The sequence below is a fragment of the Diorhabda sublineata genome, chromosome 1, assembly GCF_026230105.1.
Source record: "Diorhabda sublineata isolate icDioSubl1.1 chromosome 1, icDioSubl1.1, whole genome shotgun sequence".
Classification (NCBI taxonomy): Eukaryota; Metazoa; Arthropoda; class Insecta; order Coleoptera; family Chrysomelidae; genus Diorhabda; species Diorhabda sublineata.
Window position 1 is genome coordinate 28,950,857 of NC_079474.1, and position 22,523 is coordinate 28,973,379.

General features: G+C 30.3%; 1 protein-coding gene across 14 annotated transcripts; it reads right to left on the bottom strand.

The window, feature by feature from the left end:
- Positions 1 to 713: 713 nt before the first annotated feature.
- Positions 714 to 22,380, bottom strand: LOC130451838 (protein lingerer). 14 transcript variants are annotated; one of them, XM_056791200.1, is made up of 15 exons: positions 22,335 to 22,364; positions 21,392 to 21,521; positions 19,244 to 19,431; positions 16,764 to 17,474; positions 16,342 to 16,668; positions 15,452 to 15,748; positions 14,881 to 15,117; positions 13,866 to 14,103; positions 13,322 to 13,537; positions 11,816 to 11,967; positions 11,103 to 11,387; positions 9,110 to 9,358; positions 7,811 to 7,993; positions 5,397 to 5,426; positions 714 to 2,320 (listed from the first exon to the last, which is right to left on the bottom strand). In XM_056791200.1, exons 2-15 carry the CDS (start codon positions 21,474 to 21,476, stop codon positions 2,225 to 2,227), a joined length of 3,294 nt encoding a protein of 1,097 aa, XP_056647178.1. In that variant the 5' UTR covers positions 21,477 to 21,521; positions 22,335 to 22,364; the 3' UTR covers positions 714 to 2,224. The 14 variants fall into 14 exon arrangements, with proteins under 14 accessions (XP_056647178.1, XP_056647135.1, XP_056647206.1 ...); XM_056791157.1 differs by having other exon boundaries at positions 11,103 to 11,450; positions 22,335 to 22,356; XM_056791228.1 differs by having other exon boundaries at positions 22,296 to 22,345.
- Positions 22,381 to 22,523: the final 143 nt, after the last annotated feature.

Genomic DNA, 22,523 nt, shown 5'->3' on the forward strand with positions numbered 1-22,523 from the left:
TAAGAATTTCTTTGAAATAAGCTTCTTTTTTAATCCATAATTGCGAAAAAAAAACTGGTACTGAAGTAATTGATGTGATGGTGGAAATATTTGTCCTTCAATTTAGTATCTCCTCACGATTAACAATTGAAATCAGCCTGTTAATTCAGTAACTGTGGTTTGTTAATTATAATAACTGGTTAAATATTGTCTTCCATAATGTACACACGGAAATTTTTAAAATAGTCCGCAATGTATTCATATCAGCATGGATCATTTTAAATATTTGCAGAATTTTTATAAATTTCAGTTCTCGTGAAATGGCTGATCTAGCGTTGTTATTAGATTATGGAACCTTTCCTGTCGATAAATTTTCGTTAAGAAAAAAAATTGAGGAAGTGACCCATAATAATAACAAACAACATTTATTACAATCACAACTAACATATTTTAGGTGAACATACAATAATTACTTTAATATATTATTTCTTGCAAAGTTTTACAAATAAATATTGTGATTCACCGACCGCGCCTGTACCTCACTAAATCAGTACGTTTATCATCGATACTTTACAGTACTTTCGATCGATATATTGTTATTAGCAAAAAGTGTAGACTAAAAAAGGTGTCTTTTGTTGCTACGAAAAAGAAATATTCTAATCACTTTAGCACTATTACAAAGTGTTTCGCACCTTCTACAATTTTCTGCTAAACTATTTTAGGACAAAGTTAAAATACAAAAAATAATTAGACTTTTTGTACATAAATTAGATTTTATTACCTGTCATTGTCGATCTCTACAATAAAAAAAGAAATATAAAATACAATGAACAAATACACATCTCAAAACGAAAATGTATGTATGTGTATCTTATCAATTCAAAAGGTTATTGGCAAATACAAAAAAACAACTACACATATACAGTGCTTACATAATAAAAGTGAATATTTTATACAAATAGCAATAGGTACAGATAATTTAAATTTAATAATTAATAAATCTAACTATATGTATTTAAAAACTTATTTCGAGCCACAGTCCCGTAAGGGAACAAGCGATGCCTTAACGTACCGTCTGACAGTTTCCTTAGAAGGACTAATGGACCGATACAAGATCAGTCATGCAACTGTGCACTATCGGTAAGCCTTTTACCAACTTAATTTGTTTTTAAATTCCATCTAACACTAGATGTATATGCACAGACAAAACTTCACAATTCGCGTAGGGAGGGGTCAGTACAAAATTTTATTTTACAAATTTTCCTACTCCGATCCGTAGTTACCAAATACTTGTACCAAGGATTCGTAATAAATATTCTGCTTAAAAATATCTCGTATAATATTGTCTTCCACTTAATATTTATAAATTACTGATCTGAAAAAAAGTGAATAAAATGTCAATATCTAAAAAGAATTTTGTATTTGGAAGGGCGTAAAAGGATCGCTGAATTACCTAAACAATCGAAGTAATTATTTTAAATGGCATATTAGAGGCCTCAGAGATCGCTTGTTATCATAATAACTTGCCAATATTTTTTAAAATAAAATTATATATAAGTATGAATTACTGACTTTATCCTGAATCAACATCTAACATCAATTTCTTTAAATATAAAGAGTTAACCTACTGAAAATGAAAATAAAACACAATTGAATCATTCAAAAGGTTATTTTTTAACAAAAATAAAATCATTTTTGAAGCAGCACATTTATCTTCCTTGAGAAAAAAATATTTTTCATATATCGCCAAAATTTAAAAAAAAGAAATACTTGAATTGACTTCCATCTGCTCAATTTAAATCGAAAAACCCGACCTCTCTTTAATACAAAATAAAATAAACAAACTCTATTTGACCGCGCTAATAAAAATTAAGCTCACATTGGCCAAAATTAAGTCTCACGAATTCCCAAAAAAAGAAAAAAAATTGCACAAAATTTATTAAAGTAAAAACAATCCTATCGTTTACCCTATATATATAAAAAAAGTTTTAAACATTTAAAAAATAGCAGGCTGCTTCAGTTTTACTTTATAAAATTTCACAATAGGTCAAAAAGTGTCAAAAAAGCCTTTACGACTAAAAATAAATAACTTGCAACTCTTTCACGTTTTCTAATAAAAAATACAATAATTATTATTACAAGCTAATAATAGTAATAACAAAGTCGGAACCAGCTTCTGGTTTTCATTATGAGAGGAGGGGGATGCGGCGATTAGTGAGCAGGCAACTGTGTATGTACCCGTATTTTAAGCTTGATTCCAATATGATGTCTGGTAGGGTTGTTTGCTTGCTTTAGCCTGATTTGTCCCCTGAGTACGCTGACCTGCGGCATTTGCTGTATCCTAAAAAAAAAAGCGAAATGAATGATCAAATAAATCCGCATATGACTTATTACCAAAGCAACATTTAATACTGGGATGAAGGACTAGCAGAACATTCAAAAATTTGAGGTTTTGTTTTATTCACATTCAATGAATCATTTTGTTGCGAAGATATTAATAGAAAACGGTCGATAAATGTTTTGGATTAATAAGAATATTTCTTTTTCTTTTTTGTATTTTGATTTTGCAATAAAGACAATTTGAAATATGAATGCAATTGAAAACTGGGGCTGGATAAAAACTATTTTCCAACAAAATTAACATATAATTTTCATTTTTTTATCTTTAGAAAAAAATTACTACATGGAGGTATATTATAGTTCGATCCTTTAAAGGTAATTAAAAAATATATCTTCTTGTACAGAGCAAAAGGTGGTTCTAATACGTCAAAAATAAGCATGTGAGCAATAGAATGACTTCTTCAGTGATCCAAATGTAAGTGTGGCCCTTACAACAATACCATCATCAAGTTTTTTAGGACTCAAATCGCGAAACATTAATGGTCGAGGAATAGATGATTATGATATTTCTAATCGTGAAAAGCCTTCTCCAGCCAATGCAAAAGCTATATCACACCATTTGGGGTAGGATTATGACCTTAGTGTTCATTTCAAATATAATTAATTAAGTTACAAATCTTTGAGAAATCACTTTTACTTATCTACACTGAAAGAATCAATTATGATAATAAAAAGTGAAAGTTCACACTTTGTCCGTTTCATTTAAAGACTACATAGCATAATAACACAAAAGACTTAGGCAAAAGCAATGGAATTTCTCCATGAAAACATAAACAATGTTTATACCAATTACTTGATGTTATAAAAATTAATTACAGATATAAAATTACTCCATCCATGAACAAAAAGGGAGTTGTGGAAAGCAGAAGAGTTATTACTTGATTTTTGGACTCAAATCAAGTTTTATTATAAAATAGAGTACTTGCATGGTTTGATAAAAAAATGGATGGTTTATGTACAGCTTTTAATATAATTTTTATTTTAATTCTTTAATCAATATTTATAGTGAAAATTTTTAAGATTCAACAATTTTGTAACTAGTTTAAACATTTCAGATTATCGACACATTGCCTGATGTCATAGGTATAAAATAAACACTGAACATGTGATACAAAGTTAATACGACAGTTATTTTAAAATAAGCGTTTTTATTAAACTTTGCTTAATTTGAAAAATGGTATATAACTGGTCTTTTGTGCGAGGACTAAACGACTAAAACACCTGATGCAAAGAAATTCGAATATACAACAAAAATGGTTTGAAAGTGTTGGTTATATTGAAGATCCTGTGAGATGTAATACTAAATAACCTCGTGATCATCAAGCAGACTGCTCAATGTTTTAATTAAACCTATGCCATCACAACTGAAAACCAAAATGTAGTTGAAAATTTGAAATTTTTGCGATTTTCAATTAAATATTTAGATATTTTTTTTACTTTTAATAAAATATTTTACATTCTGACATTACTTCATATCAAAATATCTAAAATAAACAAAAAAATAAATACTTTTAAAAAATGCAAGTATCCATTGTAGTTGAGCTTGTTATTATACATTCTTTTAGTAATTAATTAATGAGAACTAAAAACTTAGAAGGTGGAATGTTCAAACATTTAGGGTAAAGTACAAGTTTTAGGACAGACTCTTTAAAAAGCATTCGATCATTCATATTGTTTATTTGAAAAAAATTGATGAAACAGCTAATTAAGTATCCTACTTTATTAACTGCAAATTGTACCAGTTCGTTTCCCAGATGATATTTACAAATGTAACTAAATATCAATATTTGTTTTTATTATCGGGTTGGTGATCTGTTGCCACTTCAATTCTCTCACTCATTTGTTCATGTCATTTCCATATTAACTTTGCATGCATACAATAATTTCGTCTACACTCAATTTTTCGACTTTTTACTTTTATCACATTATCTTCCAATACAAAACAGTCAATTAAAAATAGAAAAAAGTATTATTGATACTTATAAAAAGTTACATTTGGGAACAGTTTTAAATTTTTAGTGAACTGACTATATGAATGTTGCTGAAGTTACATATACACATAATGACAACTGCTTGTCATAAACTTGCGTGTGTACGTAGTATTTAGTTAGTATTTACAGTGTCAGTGTGACACTCAAATGGTTTTGAAAGAGAGTAACGTTTGTTACAGCAATAAATTATTATGAGCATTCTTTAATTCACAAGTTTCAAACTGTAGCTGTTAATTACAAGAAAGTTTCTTTAAGATGCTTATTCGATTAGTGTACTGTAGGCAAAAATTATTATAGTCATCAGTCAAAATCATTGAAAAAATCAATATGAATAAAACCTATCGACTAAAACTTATAAACAATCATTTAAAAATCAAACTAAAAGAAATGTTATGCTATCATCATAGTCACAACTATATTAAATATATAGGGATTCAAAATATAAACAGTGAATTTTTGAAACTGAATAAAAGCAAACAATTCAAAATTATATATTAGAGAATAATGTATTTAAATGCCAATTCAGTAAAAACATCAATATAACTTGATGAAACTAAACAAAGCCATTGGAAATAGAGTAACACTTATCAAAATATTGGGTATCTATTTCAAAAGTCAATCTTCTGAAAAGCCATAACCTTTGTTTACATTAAAATACGAGTGATTTTCACCTATAATTATTTTTTAATGATTTACAAGATTTTTGATAAAAACAAGTTGAAGATAATTCAGGCCCATTTCGTATTAAGAATTGTAATATTAAAAAAGTGGGTAAAATAAGTCTATTAAACAAGGTTTATTAATTGTTGCACAAAATTTCAAATTGTCCATTTCACTTTTCAATTAATTCTCTTATTAGTTTTTCTATTTTGTGAAGTAATTAGCAACACAATTAGGTTTTAACATTCAATTAACAGTACAGATTAGTATGTGAAACGAATTAATGGCAGCGCTAGAAGCACCCCATGCAAAATCCCATATTTTAGCCAAAATACAAAAAGCATGGTGAGTCGAACACTGACTTACCATGCGTCGATTCTGGTGCCTTACATCCATCTATAAGCAAAACAAAAACTAAATAATCAAAGGAAGTGATGCATGCAAAGTCAATATTATATAAAATGTATTCAAGTGACTGCTGTTTCATCCTATTTCACAAATAATTGAATGTTAATAATAATAAATCGATAGAATTACCGCATGATAAAATACAAAATATATATCTAAATAAATGATTCCTACTATTTACCTCTGAAATAATTTCGAAATTTGAAAATGTATTCTGCCGTTCTTCAAAGGAGAAAACAACTACTTTCCGGGCTAATGCCTTGACGAATATTGATTTACATCTCCCCTGAAGAGCTTGATGTCAATCGACCTTTTTGTCGATATTAACATCCTCAATTGCTTGCAATTGCAAGGAGAGATTTGTAACCATTGAATAGTTTCGACGTTATTACGTTTCATCAGTGGTTTAACAACTCTCGTTCGGACTTGAGATCCGAAATAAAGGCAACGTCAAAGAGCATCATTCCCCAGTAAATGCTAACTGGCGCCATCCTCACTTCCAACTGCGAACCACTGGTCAGATAGTCGCCGATAATATAGATTCCGATGGTACATGAAGTGTGTAAAATATATCAAACTAAATGATTCCTACTATTCACCTCTGAAATAATTTCGAAAATGTATTCTGCCATTCATAAAAGGAGAAAACAACTACTTTCCTGGTTAATACCTTGACATGTAATTCAATATTCTTCTTCAAAGAACGGCAGAATACATTTTAGCAGTATTGAATTTCAAAATTATTTCAGAGGTGAATAGTAGATATCATTTATTTTGGTATATTTTACACATCTCATTCACCATTGGAATTCATATTTGTTTTTTCAACCTTCCAAGTAAATATGAATATATATTTTTTTATTAAAACTTTTTGAGCTCTTAGGTAGACTTTCATTTTGATTTTATTTTATCTTGACGTTTCGTTTCTGACTAGACGCATTATCAAAAGACTTATGATTAATAATAATTAAAAAACGTCACATAAATTCGATAAAATATGAAATAAAATTTTGGTTAAAATTATTTTTTTAAAAAACAAAAAACATGAGTCAAATTTATTATAATTTTTCAGTTAAATTTTCAAACTTGCATATCGTTGAGTATCTAAGGTAGGTAAACCGATATCTAATATTACTCTTCTCTGTCATTTTATGACATACTTTTTGACATTTAAAAAAAAATTATTTTAACAAAAATTTTATTTCATATTTTATCGAAGTTATATAGCATTTTTTGATTATTTTTAATCATAAGTCTTTTGATAATGCTTCTAATTAGAAGCAAATAAAAATCAACCTAAGAACTTTAGAAGTTTTAATCATAAAAAAATGTATATATAATTTAAAAAAATGGTAGTATTCAACTGAAATGTAACCCCAATGTAACATATTTAAAAAAATTCTTAGATCCATGATATTATCCATAATAAAATTTGGTTCAATGTTTAATAATAGTATTGTTAATGTGATTACTTCCTATGTAGAGCAGTAGTGATGCACAAAATTGTTGTATACATTCAGAAAATCCTAAGTGCTATGGTAGAATACCAATTATAAGCAATATATTCTAGAGCAGTGTTTCTCAACAGGATGACGTTCAAGAACCACTAAAATTTGCAGATTGTAGACCTCTACTTGCTCTGATAGCTGATTTTTTTTAGCAAAAAAGTCTTTAAAAAAACAGTCTTAACATGGGTTCATTTATTAGGAAGCAAAAGAAATGAAACTATTATGAAAATCCTGTTTCAATTCTTGGTATTACATCTAGTACAGCAACATGAAGATCAGGTGCAAGCTCAAGACAATTTCAATGTTTAGTATAAACCGTAGTCATAACCAAAATTTTAGTTTCACTTAAATAGATCCAACTTCAACATATTCACAACATAAATGCCATTTTCGATGTAAATCATAATTTTTTCTGTACAAATCTAGGAAACTACTTATCACTCATAAAAAATATCGTCATACAAATTACAACTTGTCATTTAGGAAATTTAAAATTGACAGATCGTTAATCACTTAACTCAGTGTTCCTTTCAAATCTATCGATGTTTCTATCATAAGAATAAAAACCTTTCGGATATTTCAATATATACCTAGTATATACATTTTGGAATAGCTCAGATTTTGCAAACATTATGTAATCTCTTTTCCTGTCTAAAAAATTTGATTCTTAAATTTGCAGTTGCTCAAAATGTAAAAAAGGAACATTTTATGGAGCTAAGAACATTCGCTTGATAAGAATATGATATAAGGTAACTAAACGTTTTTAGTTTAAAGTTTGATTTAATTTAAAAAAAAATCACACAAATTTGAAGATAAGCCAAACATGCTAAATTTTAACTTTTATGAAAAATAAACATTCATTACCTGATGAAGTGGTTGCTGAATAAGATGTGTTGTATGATGCTGTTGATGAGGAGCCATTGTGCTGATATACATTTGTGGAGCAAAACCAGTTCCACTTGGTGCTAAACCTGCACTTTGATTGCCATGAATTCCTCCTGTGAATGGAGGTGGCGTTCCCGAATGGAAACCCTGTTTTTCGTAGGACTGCAAAAAATACACAGTGATTAAATCATTGAAGTTGTTCTCAAAAATCTTGGCTTGTGAAACAAAGCACTATATAATAAATAAAGTAACGTAGTCCATCACTTCTTAATTACAATTAAATAAAAATATTACTACAATATTTGAATTGTTTTTCAATATTTTTTTGGTGTATGTTCTTTATATTTGCAATTCTGAGATGGAATATATTTCAATACGCAGCACATCTTATTCTTCAGCCCCTCCCTTCCTTTCCAGAAAAAAACATTGCATAAATTGCAAAGTTTAATGAACAGAACGTTGAAATGATTCGAGGGAGATTGAAACCTACTCCTCAATTTACATTCTTTGAATATGCACTAACACATAATAAACCATTAACATAATACTATAGGCATTAACTGTAAAGTATCTTAGTTTAGCTATCAACAACAGAAATATAGAAATAGTAAAGAAAAAAAGTCGAGAAAATCCCTTGTTGGTTAATATACAAAATCATGGCATAAGTAAGAAAACTGCAACATAATGACAGCAAATATAATCAGCATCAGATATATCTCCACAATGATATTAATCAAACCCACTACAAAAATTGATTAATCGAAGCTCTATAACACACTACAAAAGTACAGCCATTCAAGGATAAACTAATAATTCCAACCAAAACTTTCTCCATTATGGATGCATAATACATAAATAATGAAGACATTATGCATAAAATGAGTTGATTGACAAATTTCTTTTTGTTATTTCTATACACTCTAATGTTACTTTTATCAAGTTATATTATATTGCATAATGTAAGTATTGCAAGCTGAAGAACATCCATGGATGCCCATTTGATTGTGCTAAAAAATGATATTTATTATATTAGTTTACTATTATAAACTATAATTAAGCCTACTTATTATTATTAAAAGTCACATTATGTATGTAAATGTATCATAATTTAGATGATTAACTTTGCTTACCAAATAAATTGTACCAAAAAAACATTATCAGAAATTATATGGAGTGATTTGTTTATTTGTATATGCAAATGAATAGTAAGAATTAATTGATATTTTATTATTCATTACATTCATTTATCGAATTGGATATACTGATAACTTTACTTACATTAACTTTTCCTAAAGCTGTATGAGATTTAGCGTACATCGCTGACAGATCAGTTCCTGTAGATCCAGTTGAAGAAGCGCTTGGTCCGCTACTTTTTTGACCCTGCGTGTTACTGACGTAACCGCCTTTTGAATAATCCTGAGATTGATTCAGGGAATCGTAGTTGCCATATCCTGAGTTGTATGATGCAGGTTTAGAATACTGAGTGCTATTACTGGAACCATGCGCATTGGTAGCAGCAGGCAGTTGCTAAAAATACAGTTTTTTATATTTAGAATCAATAATCACATCATCGGATTTGAAAGTACTAATTTAAAATAGATAATATTGTTTTTAATTTGTTTCAGTATGTCTACATTAGATAAGAATCACGGCTGACTCAAATTTCCTATTGATGCCTGTATAATTTAGTCTATCAGTCATAAAAATTGTGAACTATCAAATAACGATTAAAATGAATATAAGAGGAGCTGGCTTCACATTGTATACAAAAATATTGGCACCTAAAATCCCATTAACAAAGTATTGCAAAAAATTATGAAACATACATAAGGTGTCTAACCAAAGTAAATACAATCTACCAGTATGCATGATAATAGAAGATTTTTAATAAAAGAATATTTCTTTATGTGAAGCGATCAAGTAGCCTTCCAGATATCTGGAATAAACTCCAATATGTTTTATTTCTCTGAGACTATTTAAAACAATTTCTTAGATATGGCTTTGAAAGACCTACAAATCTTTTCAGTTAGAAAACTGAGAGATATGTAAAACTATCCCTGTATACTAAGTTTGACATTGCGCAGCTAGAAGACGTGGACTATTTGTATCACTATATCATCTGTTTTCATTTTTTAAATTATTGTTCAGTTTATTTTAGAAGTTTTGTTATTACTTTTTTTAATCCTTTAATACTTTATTATATTCAGGCTATTATGAAAAAAAAAAAGTTGAATTATTCTTCCTTTTTTGTTCAATTAATTATCATTTTTGTTGTCTCAACGCCCTTGTTTCAAAGCTGATCGAGTCAAAAAATGGAGTGGAATGCTGTGGAGTAGTTTATTAAAATTTATCACTATCTTCTTATTTCTTCTTTAACCAGCGCTACGGTCCTTTGCGAAATAAGGCCTTCTGAAAAAATCGACTGCCAATCCTTTCTATCCTGTGCATAGTGCCTCCAACGTCGAACCCCTAGCTGGATCAAGTCCGCTTCAACGTCCCCCAACCAGCAAAGGCACGTTCTTCGTCTCAGTCGCCGTCCACCAGAAGCTCCATAGATGGCTCTGTGCGGGTATTGATTAGAAGGCATCCTATTCACGTGACCCAGCTTGATGAACAACACCAAATCTGGCACTCCATACATCTGTCTTAGCTCATCATTCCTCCGGATCCTCCACGCAAACAGGGCCAAAAATCTTTCGCAGGATCTTACGTCCCCAGCAGTTCAAAATTAGCTCACTTGTCGTCATAGTCTCACATCCATATGTGTCTATGGGACGGATTATTGTCTTGTAAATCGTGAGCTTTGACCTTCGTGAGAGTTATCTAAATTTGAGCGCTCTTAGAACTGCCCAGAAGCATCCTTTTTCCCCGCAGAAACTCTAGCCTTGATCTCTATTGTCACATTATCTATAAGTTATCAATACCCTAAGATATTTGAATTGGTGGCACACAGGAAAGCAATATTCTCTGTCTTGGAACGTGGTTTTGGAGGTCAGTGCTCTCCTTTACATGGTTTTCTTCCTATGTACTGCAACATTTTTAATATGATGGAACAATATAAATATATAAAATATAATCAAGGTTTCAAAGAAATTAAGTCATAAGTGACATGATTGTAGAGAAATTAATATAAATAAAAAGTAATTGGCCCGAAAATCTAATAATGCCAAAAGTTCAAGAAACATTTTTGATCATCATGAAAATATTAAGCTTACACGTCTCACTTGGAACTGAAAATATATCACAATATAATTTATAAAATATTACTTACCGTATACATTGCTCCAAATTGGTAATTTGGGGCGATGGTATTGAAAGCAGTGGCAAAGAAGTACGGCGGCCCTGTACCGGCCAATATCGGTTGCGCTTGATGTCCTTGAGTTAGAGTACTAGTCTGCTGCGACAGCGTCGTTGGAACTGGTGAAGCATTATTATCCGTCCTAGCGAACCTTCCATCAGATGATAACGAATATCCAACGTTACCGAGTGTAGCTGCATCCCTTACGGCTGCCAGCGTGGTTGGTGTCTGATAACTCATATCATAGTAGGGTGTCGTCTGTGTAGGATAAATACATAGGTTCGTCACATTCGTTGGTACCAAATCGACTTCACCCGAGAACTTTCCAAATTTTTTAGTTTCAATTGGGGTTAAATTTTTGTGAGAAGAAAGCTGGTATTTGTTTAAGCGAAATGATTGGTCGTGACTAAATGATGAATGTTTAGGAGGTGAGTCGGTTTGATGTGATATTAAAATGAAAAGAATGCGGAGAACGTGATTATTAGATTTCATATTTTTTATTATTTTCAACTGCAATACATGCTGGAAATTATTTTATAATTTAATGAGGATTCAGTAAATTCAATTAGTATTACATAACCTTTATATAAATAAAAAATATGAAGTCTGAAGAGGTAATAGTAAAGAAACACTCGGATTAAGCTCAATTCGAACAACACTCATTGAACATTTAATCTCCAGCTTACCATATGTGGAAGCCTTTGCTGCAACATCTGCACTTCTTCATAGGAGTATACGGGTTGTTGGAAGTATGGTACCTGTCCTATATATGGCATACTCATAACAGGAGCGACGCTTGGTGGTATATTTGACACAATACTGTTGGAATTTTTCGCAGCTACAAGATAAAATAATTTTTTATTAAAATTTAATCAAGAACGTTAGTATCGGAGTTTCAAACAAATTAATTTTAATAAGAACCATAGAACTAAGGAAACGAATTTTTGTTATGGAACCCTATAAAGTAATACTAAAATTATTTCATTACACTCAAGTATGTTTGTTGTGTTTTGAATATTCTATGTTTACTTGGTTTATCTGTTGCTTTCTTTTAAATTTTTGGTAATTTTACATCTTATATTATTGATTCAACTTTATTCAGTCAAATGTAATTTGAAACATTTTACTGTGACTGACTATTAGTTTGAATGAGTATTCAAAAAGTTGTTGATGTGTTCAAAATCAGTAAAAGTGTTATTTAAAGTTTTATCTGTGGATATAGTGCTGAAAACATGAAAAGATCTAGAATTGGACAATCAATAGTTGCAACCCCTGCACAAAATCGTTTTTGACTTTTTCTACCCTAAAAGAACCTCATGAGTACTTGTGTACTCATGTAATAATGTATTATAAATACTTCCGGTGTTTTCGTTTCAATTGAAACAGTATGTCAAAAACTACACATAGTCAACCTATTTTCACTTAATTTTAGTGGAGAAATTTATATAAATGTAATAAAATAAAATTTATGACATCAACGAGAAAATTACAAGAGAAAAACATACAACTTCAGTTTTTGTATGATAAAAGCATGGCTTTGATTTTTCTAGCAAATATAGCAAAAAATGAGCTTATAAATGAACTATCAGTTGATATGAAACGAATCCTATCCTAAATTGTTTTTGAACTAATTTTATTTCTTATCTCAGAATGCCAATGACATCTTGAAGAAAATGGTCATACTCGCAAAATAAACAGAATCGGCAAAAAACTTGCCAAAAATGATTATTTACAGTTTACCATAACTATCAGTCTCGTCATCGTATCATCATTGAAAAGAATATGATATTGTACAATAATAATTTTCATTGAATGAGTATATTAAAAGAAAATTACCACTTACTTCTACGACAATAGTTTAAAATGTTCATTTGGATTGTCTAATAATACATTATTGTTATAATAGTTTTTTAATATCTATTATTTGTGATTGGTCCCTAAATATAATAAAATAGAAGATCTGATATTACCAATGAGGGCTACTATATTTTGAATTTGCCTCTAGAAGCGCTAATGCAGTAGGAAATAGAGATGTGTATAAAATGTTACATTAGATTTCTTTCGATAGTTGCACCAACTGGTGAGCTGAAAATCGCTAGCCCTCATTGGAACAATCTTTTAATTGTTATAGCGCTTGACACGAAAATCTGTTTCAATAATCAATACTACTAAATATTGAATAAATTACTTACCTAATGTTGTAGATGTTTTACTGGTTGTTACTCCAGCTTGAGATAATGATAAAGGTGTTGTTGTCGTAGCACTGCTAGTAGATGTCGTTTGACTGCTGCTGGACGTACTCGAACTATTATCGTAACCGCTCGATTCTTTTCCAATTTTGTTGCTGGAACCATAGTTGTTATATTGACTGGTCGTCGTATTTCCATAGCTCGAACTGTTATTCAAGCCTAAACAATTAAAAATATATAGTACTCTCTTTGACGCATATTTTTTAATTGACTTGTACAAAATTTATAGAAAGACAAAATTAAGTTGAGGATCCATAAAAATATTATGTTGGTGCTATGACATAACCTAATTTGAGATGATTTCAGTGAAATAATTTGAAATTAAATGACAACAAAAAAATTTTAATGTGTGTTATTCTATCACAGTTTAATTTTTATTTTCTGGAATGAAACATGAATAATTTATTCATCCAAATTATTCTGAAGCGTTATAATAATCAAACTGTAGTTCTTCAATTGTATTTGAGTATACTTAATTAAACCTTACCTGTATTAGCACCATAGACTGATTGACTAGTATTCTGTGGATAAGACTGTGTATTCGAAGAATAGGTGTTAGCCTGACTGATCGATGGAAACGCCGCCGAATTTGTATTGGATTGGTATGAAGTATTCGAGGAATAAGTGCTTGGATACGTGTTTCCACTTGGGGCGTTATATGCAGCTACTGTTTGGCTAGTTGCATAAGTACTTGCTTGATTTGAGACAAAAGAACTCACAGTTGTCTGTAAATATATTATAAAAGCTCAATTATCTTAAAAGTTAAAAAGTTTAGAGTAACAGATAAAGTAAAAAGAGAGGAATAGAAAAGCTGCAAAAAATTTGGAAAATCAGAATAAAATATCAAGGTCAAGGACAAAAAACTTGACGGGAAAAATAGGCCAACACTATAGACGTAAAAATTGAAGAGGGTGATAGATAATTCATAAATACATGGTAATATTTTCAACTTTTACTGAATGTTTCCTAGTGAAAAACTAGAATTTCCAGATAAGAACCAAAACCTTGAGAAAATTTTATCCAAACCCCTGGACATGATAAAACCGTTTTAGAGTTCTTATGAAGTACCAAAGCATTTTTGGTACTTCTGCCAAACTATTAGGTACTTCCTTTTTGGAGATATTTAGAATTTAGAAGAATTTACTCCAATACTGATTCTCTTTCAGTTTCCTCCTATTTCCAAAAAGGCTTCTGACCAATAAAAGGCATTTGTGCTCCTTTTCCAGCAAGAGTATTGGGCTTTGAGCCTTAGTATGATCAGAAACACAGACTAAAGACTTTTTTCTCTATTTTATCCAATTGTTTCTGCATTTTCATCTTCAACTTTGTGTCAATGGCATAGGAAACATCAGGATGACTCAACATATTCCATTTCTGATAATCACACACATCTTTCAATAGCAAAGCACAAAGTAAATCTCTTCTACTTGTTGCTACATTGTAAATCTTCTATTTTTCACGGTTTCTGAATATTTAATAAAATAATAAATAACTTTACTTACTGTTACTCCACTATAGGTGGAAGAGTTGTAGGTATTTGATTTAGGCTGGTAGGAACTGTATGTAGATGACTGTGAATATGAATGTGTATCAGGTGGTTGTTTACTGCTCAAATCTAGACCAGTTGCAGTTACTGATGATGAAGTTGAAGTACTACCTTGTGTTGTTGTTCTTGGTGCTGAATTATATGTGTTAGTCAAATGATCACTTGTTTGTGGAATGGTGTCTGTATTTGAAAGCTGAAAAATTAAAAAATACATTTATCAAGACAATCAGACGTTTAGCATAATTTAATGAAACTGATATAGTTTATCTCAGATTGCCAATGACATCTTAAAGAAATAGCAGAACACGCAAACTGACAAGATCTGCAAAAAACTTGCTGACAATGACTGTTAGCAGTCTACTAAATCTATCAGTCTCGTCATCGTTTCATCATAAATAAGAGTATGAAATTTTAGACCTAAGGATTAGAGAAACAACATATTTACTATTATGCATAAAATGGTAATTTTAGCAAAAACCTTTTTTAAATATCATGATAACAATTACATATAGAAACATTTTACTTACACTCTGTGACATAGCAGAGCTAATACTGTTTTGTGCATTCGTCTTCGGCGAGTATGTATCCAAGTTAGAATTTTGATTGACAGAAGTTGAAGTGAGATCTAGATTTGTAGTAGCGACAGGTGTTACTACTGATGGTACCTCTAAGCTATTTGATTGAGCTGTACCACTGTACTTTGTATCCATTCCACTATCGAATGATGAATTTGTATCTATGATATCCAAAGCACCAAACTGTACATCCAAATAACCAATGCTTGCGTTAAGGTCTCCAGGCATTTCTACGGCACTTGCAGGTATCTTAAATAAAGAAAATCATAAAAGGTATGCAAAATTATGACACATTGCTGAAAATTTAAAAAATTATGGGATTAATCAGGATCCCATAATAATCTTTAAATACATACTGATTTTTAAGCAACAACGTACATGTTGGTAAAAAACTTACATACAGTAGTGTTACTTTAACCAATTTGTGTTTCATTCTCGTCATCGTTTCATCATATCTAAATTGTAACTTTTGAAATAACAACAAATATAAAAATATTGAAGAAATGTTAAAATATTTGATATGAAAGTAGTGAATACTTAATACATATAAATATATTGGAGAGTATTAAGATAATAATGAAATATTGTATCAAGGAAAGTTTTGACACTTGTATATTATAATAAAACTTGACTTCGAATTAAACTTACTTAAAACGAGAAAAACAACTTTTCTAGGTCACCTTGCATACAAATAGACATCAATTAGTGAAAACAATGATTGTGAAAAAAATACAAGGAACAGGAGGTAATCAGAAATCATTATTACAGGTAAAGGTATCTCAAACACACATTAACCGCGGTAACTATAGAATAATTAGATGTGAAATATATACGAGTCTCACCTTTGAAGGAGGCGGCACCCTTGCTCGCTGAGTCTTCGTTCTAGCAGGTTGTTGAGCAGATGGTGTCTCCTGTGTTCCGACATACACACTGCTTTGATAAGCGCTATTATCAGCGCCATACTGATTTGAACTGGTCTGTGCTCCATACTGCTGGGTATTGGTACCATATGACTGAGCAGTTACATTAGAACCATATTGATTTGCAGTAGCGCTATTGTAAGGAGTTGTATTGTTTGTGTATTGATTGGTGGTAGCCTTTTCATATGTTTGGCTCTGGTACGATGGATTTTGGTACTGGTTATTGAGACTGTCATTATTTTGTTGGAGCTGTAATTTGGAAATACCAAATGTTTATATGTAACTCAGAAATCATAATATATTCTAATAAAAAATGGATTTTATATCTTCAATTTTGTACTAACCTGTGAGAAATATTGGGTCTGTGCAGCAGTAAGACTGCCCATCATAGGTGGAACAGGACTTTGTGATTGTATACTATGCTGGACCAACTGATCACCTCCAAATGTTTGATCTTGCAATGAGTTCATTGCTCCTGTTTGATCAATAATGGGATCCATAGGAGGTGGATTACTAGGAGTAAATACCTTGGTATCTGCCAAACTACCTTGATACTCTTCTGTAGACCATTCATCGGCACCAGGAAAATCATCCCAAGTTTCTTCTGTGTTATGATTAGTAACAGCAACTGTGCTATTGTCCCAAGTGTTTGAATTATCCCAAGTGTCAATGGGCTTATTATATCCTCCACTGTTGTTTCTACCACCTCTCGGTAAGTATCGTCCACCCGCTCTACCACCTCCTCTTCCTCCACGACCGCCACCTCCACCTCTTGGACCGCCACCGGTGCGACCCCGTCTTTCTCTATCTCCTCGGGGGCGGTCCTCCAAATTTCGGTCATTTTCCTGGCGTTCGCGACCTCGCCAACCACGATTATTTTGTCTACCGCCCCTATTACCTCCTCTAGGTTTGTCTTTATCTCCACTAGCAGCATTTGTAGAAGGTAGCCCAGACTCGTTCCAGTCGTCAACAGGAGTAGCGTCATCAGATTTTTCTTGCTTACCAGTAGATGTTTGTCTGTTCTTTTTCTTTTTTACTCTAGTTTCCCATTCACCCTAAGAAATTTTTTTCATTATTTGTAGCAAGTGTTTATATTAACCTAAATAGTAACACTGAACAATATTATTGTAAGTTGATTAAAAAAATGATAAGGGGGTACTGAAAGCAAAATGTCGATAATTTGATGAAGCCATGATTTGTCAATGAATTTTATATGAATTATCTATTTGTGAACTTATTTATAGAAGAAACAACAATTTGATTACTGAACGAATTAATTAGCTTTTATTTTTCAAACTAATACTTTTTTTATAAAGCAATCCCTTTATATTTAGAATAAGTTAACAAATGATTATTAATTGAATTTGTAATCACAATTCTATGAGTACCTACAACATTTTGCTTCATACCATAATAATTGTCTTTAGGCGTGACTAAAATCATAATGACTGTAAATAATGGTATGCACATACATTTTTTATAAATATACCACTGCAAATAATCAACACAAGTTTGGTAAATTCTTGGAAAGTGATTCAAAAATAGTTGAATGTACCATGATTGTAACAATGAATTATATAGTTATAATAGGTTAGCTGTTAAAATTGTTGATAATGTATACAACTAATTATCAAAAAGTTATAATAAAAACTGACATTTCACATTTATTGAAGTCTAATACAAAAATTTAGTATTAGTTTATCTGTAGGTATTTTACAAGTTGATAATAAATCAAATCATTTAAGTATATGATCAATTTTAATTTTAGGAACAAAAGATTGGATATAAAACTATTTTTTTCAAACATTATTTACAAAAACATAAAAGAATTCTAATACATTTCGCAAAGTATCAACAACCCCTTTAATAAATCAATGATCAACAATTTTGACCGTCATCCAAATAAGCAATAAGGTTTGGTTTTAAAATGTGGTGCATCAATGCTGCTCTTGTTCTCTGTGATATGTACCAGGTTAAAACTAAACATTTTAGATCTGAATACGAACAGTTTTGTGGAAAGTGTACAGCCATTTGTTTCACTGTTAGCAGAAATAGCAAACGAGAAACACTTGCCATAAAACTTATTCTTTGATAACCTTTTTACAAACTTCAATCTGTTAGTCTATCTTAGGGAGAATGGTTTTACAGGAATAGGTACTATCCGCGATAATAGGATCACAAAGGACTGTCCGTTGCCCAACAAAAAGATCATGAGTAAACAATATAAAAGAGGAGCGCAGAAAACCTAGTACTTCAATAAATAGCATTACACTTAACAGGATAAGTGATGACATCACACACGATAGTTTCAACCACATTCTAATAAATGTGCCATATAAAACAAAGAAAAGATGTGCAGATGAAGGATGCTATCCTATTTTTCATACAAAGTTTTTTATTTTCACTAAAGCTTCTAGAATTCTATATAGCATTGCCATTTGGCCATACATGTGTTTTAAAAAAATAAACGTTCATATAGAAAAAAAATCTACTTTTTGTTTAGTTTAGTAACATGTTGGTAAAAAACACTAGTTACAGTTGAAGAAAAGCAAAAAAGTTATTTGGGCTCTCATGGGTTAAACAATCAAGTTTTGTGCATACAGCTACTGTTTTACATTTAAAAACATACAGAGAATGAAAATCTTAACAATAATTATCACTAAAAATCCATTACACACATTTGATATATGTAAACCTGTTCAATTAACTGTAAGCTTTTTTATATTATAATTAATCATTAAAATGGTAATTAGCAGAAAATAACAGTATTTGCACTATTTAATAGAACTTAGATTTATCCAAACAACTATTGCGTAATACTTACAATTCGCATTTCCTCAAATAACATATTACTAGCCAAATTAACATCATTGTCACATTCATGTAGAGCCAAGCAAACTTCTTCTTCAGATCTATGAGACATTTCTATCAATTGTTTTACTTTATCTTTCATGCTGGGATCTTCATTTTTAGAATTAGCATCTCTTTGCTGCTGTTTATCAGTTCCTTTCCCTAAAATAATCAGAGCCTGGTAACAAAAGGTTATGAAGAATCTATAATTTCATTATTATCGAGACTTTGCTTGAAGAAGAACATATTACACCTACATGTGTTGTCCTATCAACATGATGGGAATTAAATTTAAATGTATTATAATAATGTTCATACTACTTGAAATATTTTAATGTATTCTGTTATGTAGATGTTATAAAGAAACTAATCTTTACCAAACTTTGGCACATTGTATGCACTTTTATCATGCTACAACCTCATGAAAATCCCTTATGTAATTTTTGAATATATCGTGAACAGACAAACAGATATAATGGAGTACTTTGTTTTATATTTTGCAATGATAAAACAAATAAACTTTTAAGTGATAATTTCTCTTCTTCAAAAGAGGAAACCTTGGTAATAAGAGCTAAATTATTCTGAAATAATTGAAGATAAAACATCTGCAAGGATATTATGATCTACAATTAATAAGAAGTATTTAAAAATAAAGTAGTGTAACATAGGAAACTGCTATTTTTTATCCCAAACCTACTTCATTGTTGCTCAAAGAAATTATTTGAGTAATTTAAGTAGGATATAATAGATTCTTTGGGTCACATGACACCCTAATCACAACATACATACAAGTAGTAGGAAACCCAAAAAATTATGGACACACATCTGAATGATGCATGCTCCCTGAAGTATATATTTTTTAAATATTAAAATCAAATGGTGAATTAAATTTATAAAAATAAAAGTCCCAGAATATATTAAGAATATTTATCAAACACTCATATTTGCTATCATACTTTATGGTAATGGATTACATATTTTATTAATGATATTGACCACCCAAATTCAAAATAAAGATAACACATTGAAAACAGCACTTTAAAGTTTTATCTAAAAATGCATTTTGATAACATTTGAAAGATTCTTTGATATAAATTGATCCACTTATCAGTTTTGTATTCTAAACAAATAAAATATATCCTATATTAGTAGTAATTCCTTTACAACCAATAATAGATTTTAGACATTAATGTCAATTTCTTTGTTTCTTGTAATAATTTTGTTCCTAATGCATTTTTACATCATATTTATTAGTCTGTGAGGCATCTGGCCAGTTTTCACAAACTTGGGTTGGAATAAAGTTGTTACTGTGTAATTTTAACTTTTTAGTTTTGTACAGTAACTACATCCTCAAAAAAAGGGATTCTAACAACTTCACAAAGTTTATTTGTCTCATACTTTGATTATCTGCTATCAAATACAGTATTTTGGATTGACCTCTTTGTTGTGGTTATATTTGCCTTGTAGTTAGTAAAAATTGTTCGTAACATATAATAATCCAAGTGTGTTCTCCTGTGGGGCAACAGATTTTATTTTAAAAAATTGTGACTAGATGATTATGCATTTGTTTGGAAAATTATTCTATAAGCCTATTGAGCTGTAGTGTTCTTTCCAAAAGCCAAACTAGTGGTATCATATAGATTAGCTGTACTTAACAGTTTAGGTAGAGCATCTGATACTAAAAAGTTCCTTCTACTCATTACATTCTGCACCTTTGGCATTATTCGACAAAATATAACGGTGTTCTTTTTCATTTGAATGATATCAGTTCACATCTAGTGCTATATGATTTGTTTGATTTCAATTTCTACTACATACTTGAAAATTAAAAGCAAGGAAAAACATACATTTACTCAGATTAGTATAATGAACAAGCCATCAATTAAAGGAGGAACTATTAACAAGAAAATACCTGTCTTTGTATGTATAAATCATCAGTTCTGTCATTAAAATATTGGATATAGTATTTCTGTTCAAAAGTGTATTATACAGCATTAATGAATCTAAATTATAAATGAAAATATATATATTTAGATATGGAGAAATGGGAATAAACATAATACATTGTACAATTCTACAGGAAAGAGTGATAGATATTGAAGTAGGAACCCAACATTCTTACCTTTACTGTCTGATTTCTCTGATTTTTGCAATTTATCAGGCTTCACTTTGCCACCTTTTGAGGTGGCTCTGTTACTTGAACTCATCTTTTTCTTTGTACAGTATGTACAGAGGTACTATTTACAAGCTAACTGTAAAAAGCAAATATGTCAAACATTACTTATCTACAAATATGAGTCAAATCAAATTTGACAAAGTCATCTGTACTTCCTTCTAAAACACAATTAATCCAGCCAACTACAAAATGATATTTTGTAGCATAGTATATTAAAAATATGAGACTTTAAAGAAGTTGTGGGTCATTTCTTTGGCAAATATAATTTTATCGGATGTTACTGAGAAATCTTAAAACTGCCAACTAACGTACGATTATTTGTGTATTATTCAAAATAAAATGAACAAATATGCAATAAAATGCTTTTTTTATATAGAGAAAACTACCTGATTGCTAGCGTAAACACCCGAGTTGAACATAACGGGACAAAAGTTTGTGACTAAACTAACTTGTGTCGTAAAATAAAGTACATACTTTAAAGTTGTTATTAAAATTATTTGGGTTTGCACAAGAATTAATAATTACAAAAATATAACGGCAACATCGCATTTATTTCAATGAAGAATGAAATAACCGATGTTGCTGCTTTATATTCGATCTAATTTCAGATATTTTTTTCATTTGTTACTAAATAACATTAAGACTTGTTAGAAATTTTAGTAACAAGTCACTAAACCATTTTTATCACCATGTGGAAAGACGCCATTTCCGAAACTGACAAGCTACAGAAGCTTGGACAAATGCATATAAAATACCTGAGATCAGAACAAACTTGGCTGTTATATTTTTTGCCAATATGTAATAATATATCACTGATTTAACAATTACTTATTATATCACTTTCACCCACAATTGTTTTTTATTAGAAACGTAATGCCGTTAACCATACCTGATTATTACAATCCACAAAAGCGCTAAGGCGCTAGGGGTCACCAGCGTAACCAACTTTATGTATATATAATATGGCGCCAAGTTTAAAATTGCCACGACCCATACTTGGGCATAATAATGTAAAAACACATTAAAATCATTCTGTTCCACATTTTTTAAAGTACTAGCTTCTGTATTTTTATTGAAA

Bases quoted from the DNA above. Each gene is read 5' to 3' on its own strand.
- LOC130451838 (XM_056791157.1), bottom strand. From the start codon at position 21,476: ATGAGTTCAAGTAACAGAGCCACCTCAAAAGGTGGCAAAGTGAAGCCT. The intron at 14,104-14,880 runs GTAAGTAAAGTT...ATATATTTACAG, and splicing joins CCACCTATAGTGGAGTAACA to ACAACTGTGAGTTCTTTTGT. The intron at 9,359-11,102 runs GTAAGTAATATT...CTGTATTTTTAG, and splicing joins AATTTGGAGCAATGTATACG to CAACTGCCTGCTGCTACCAA.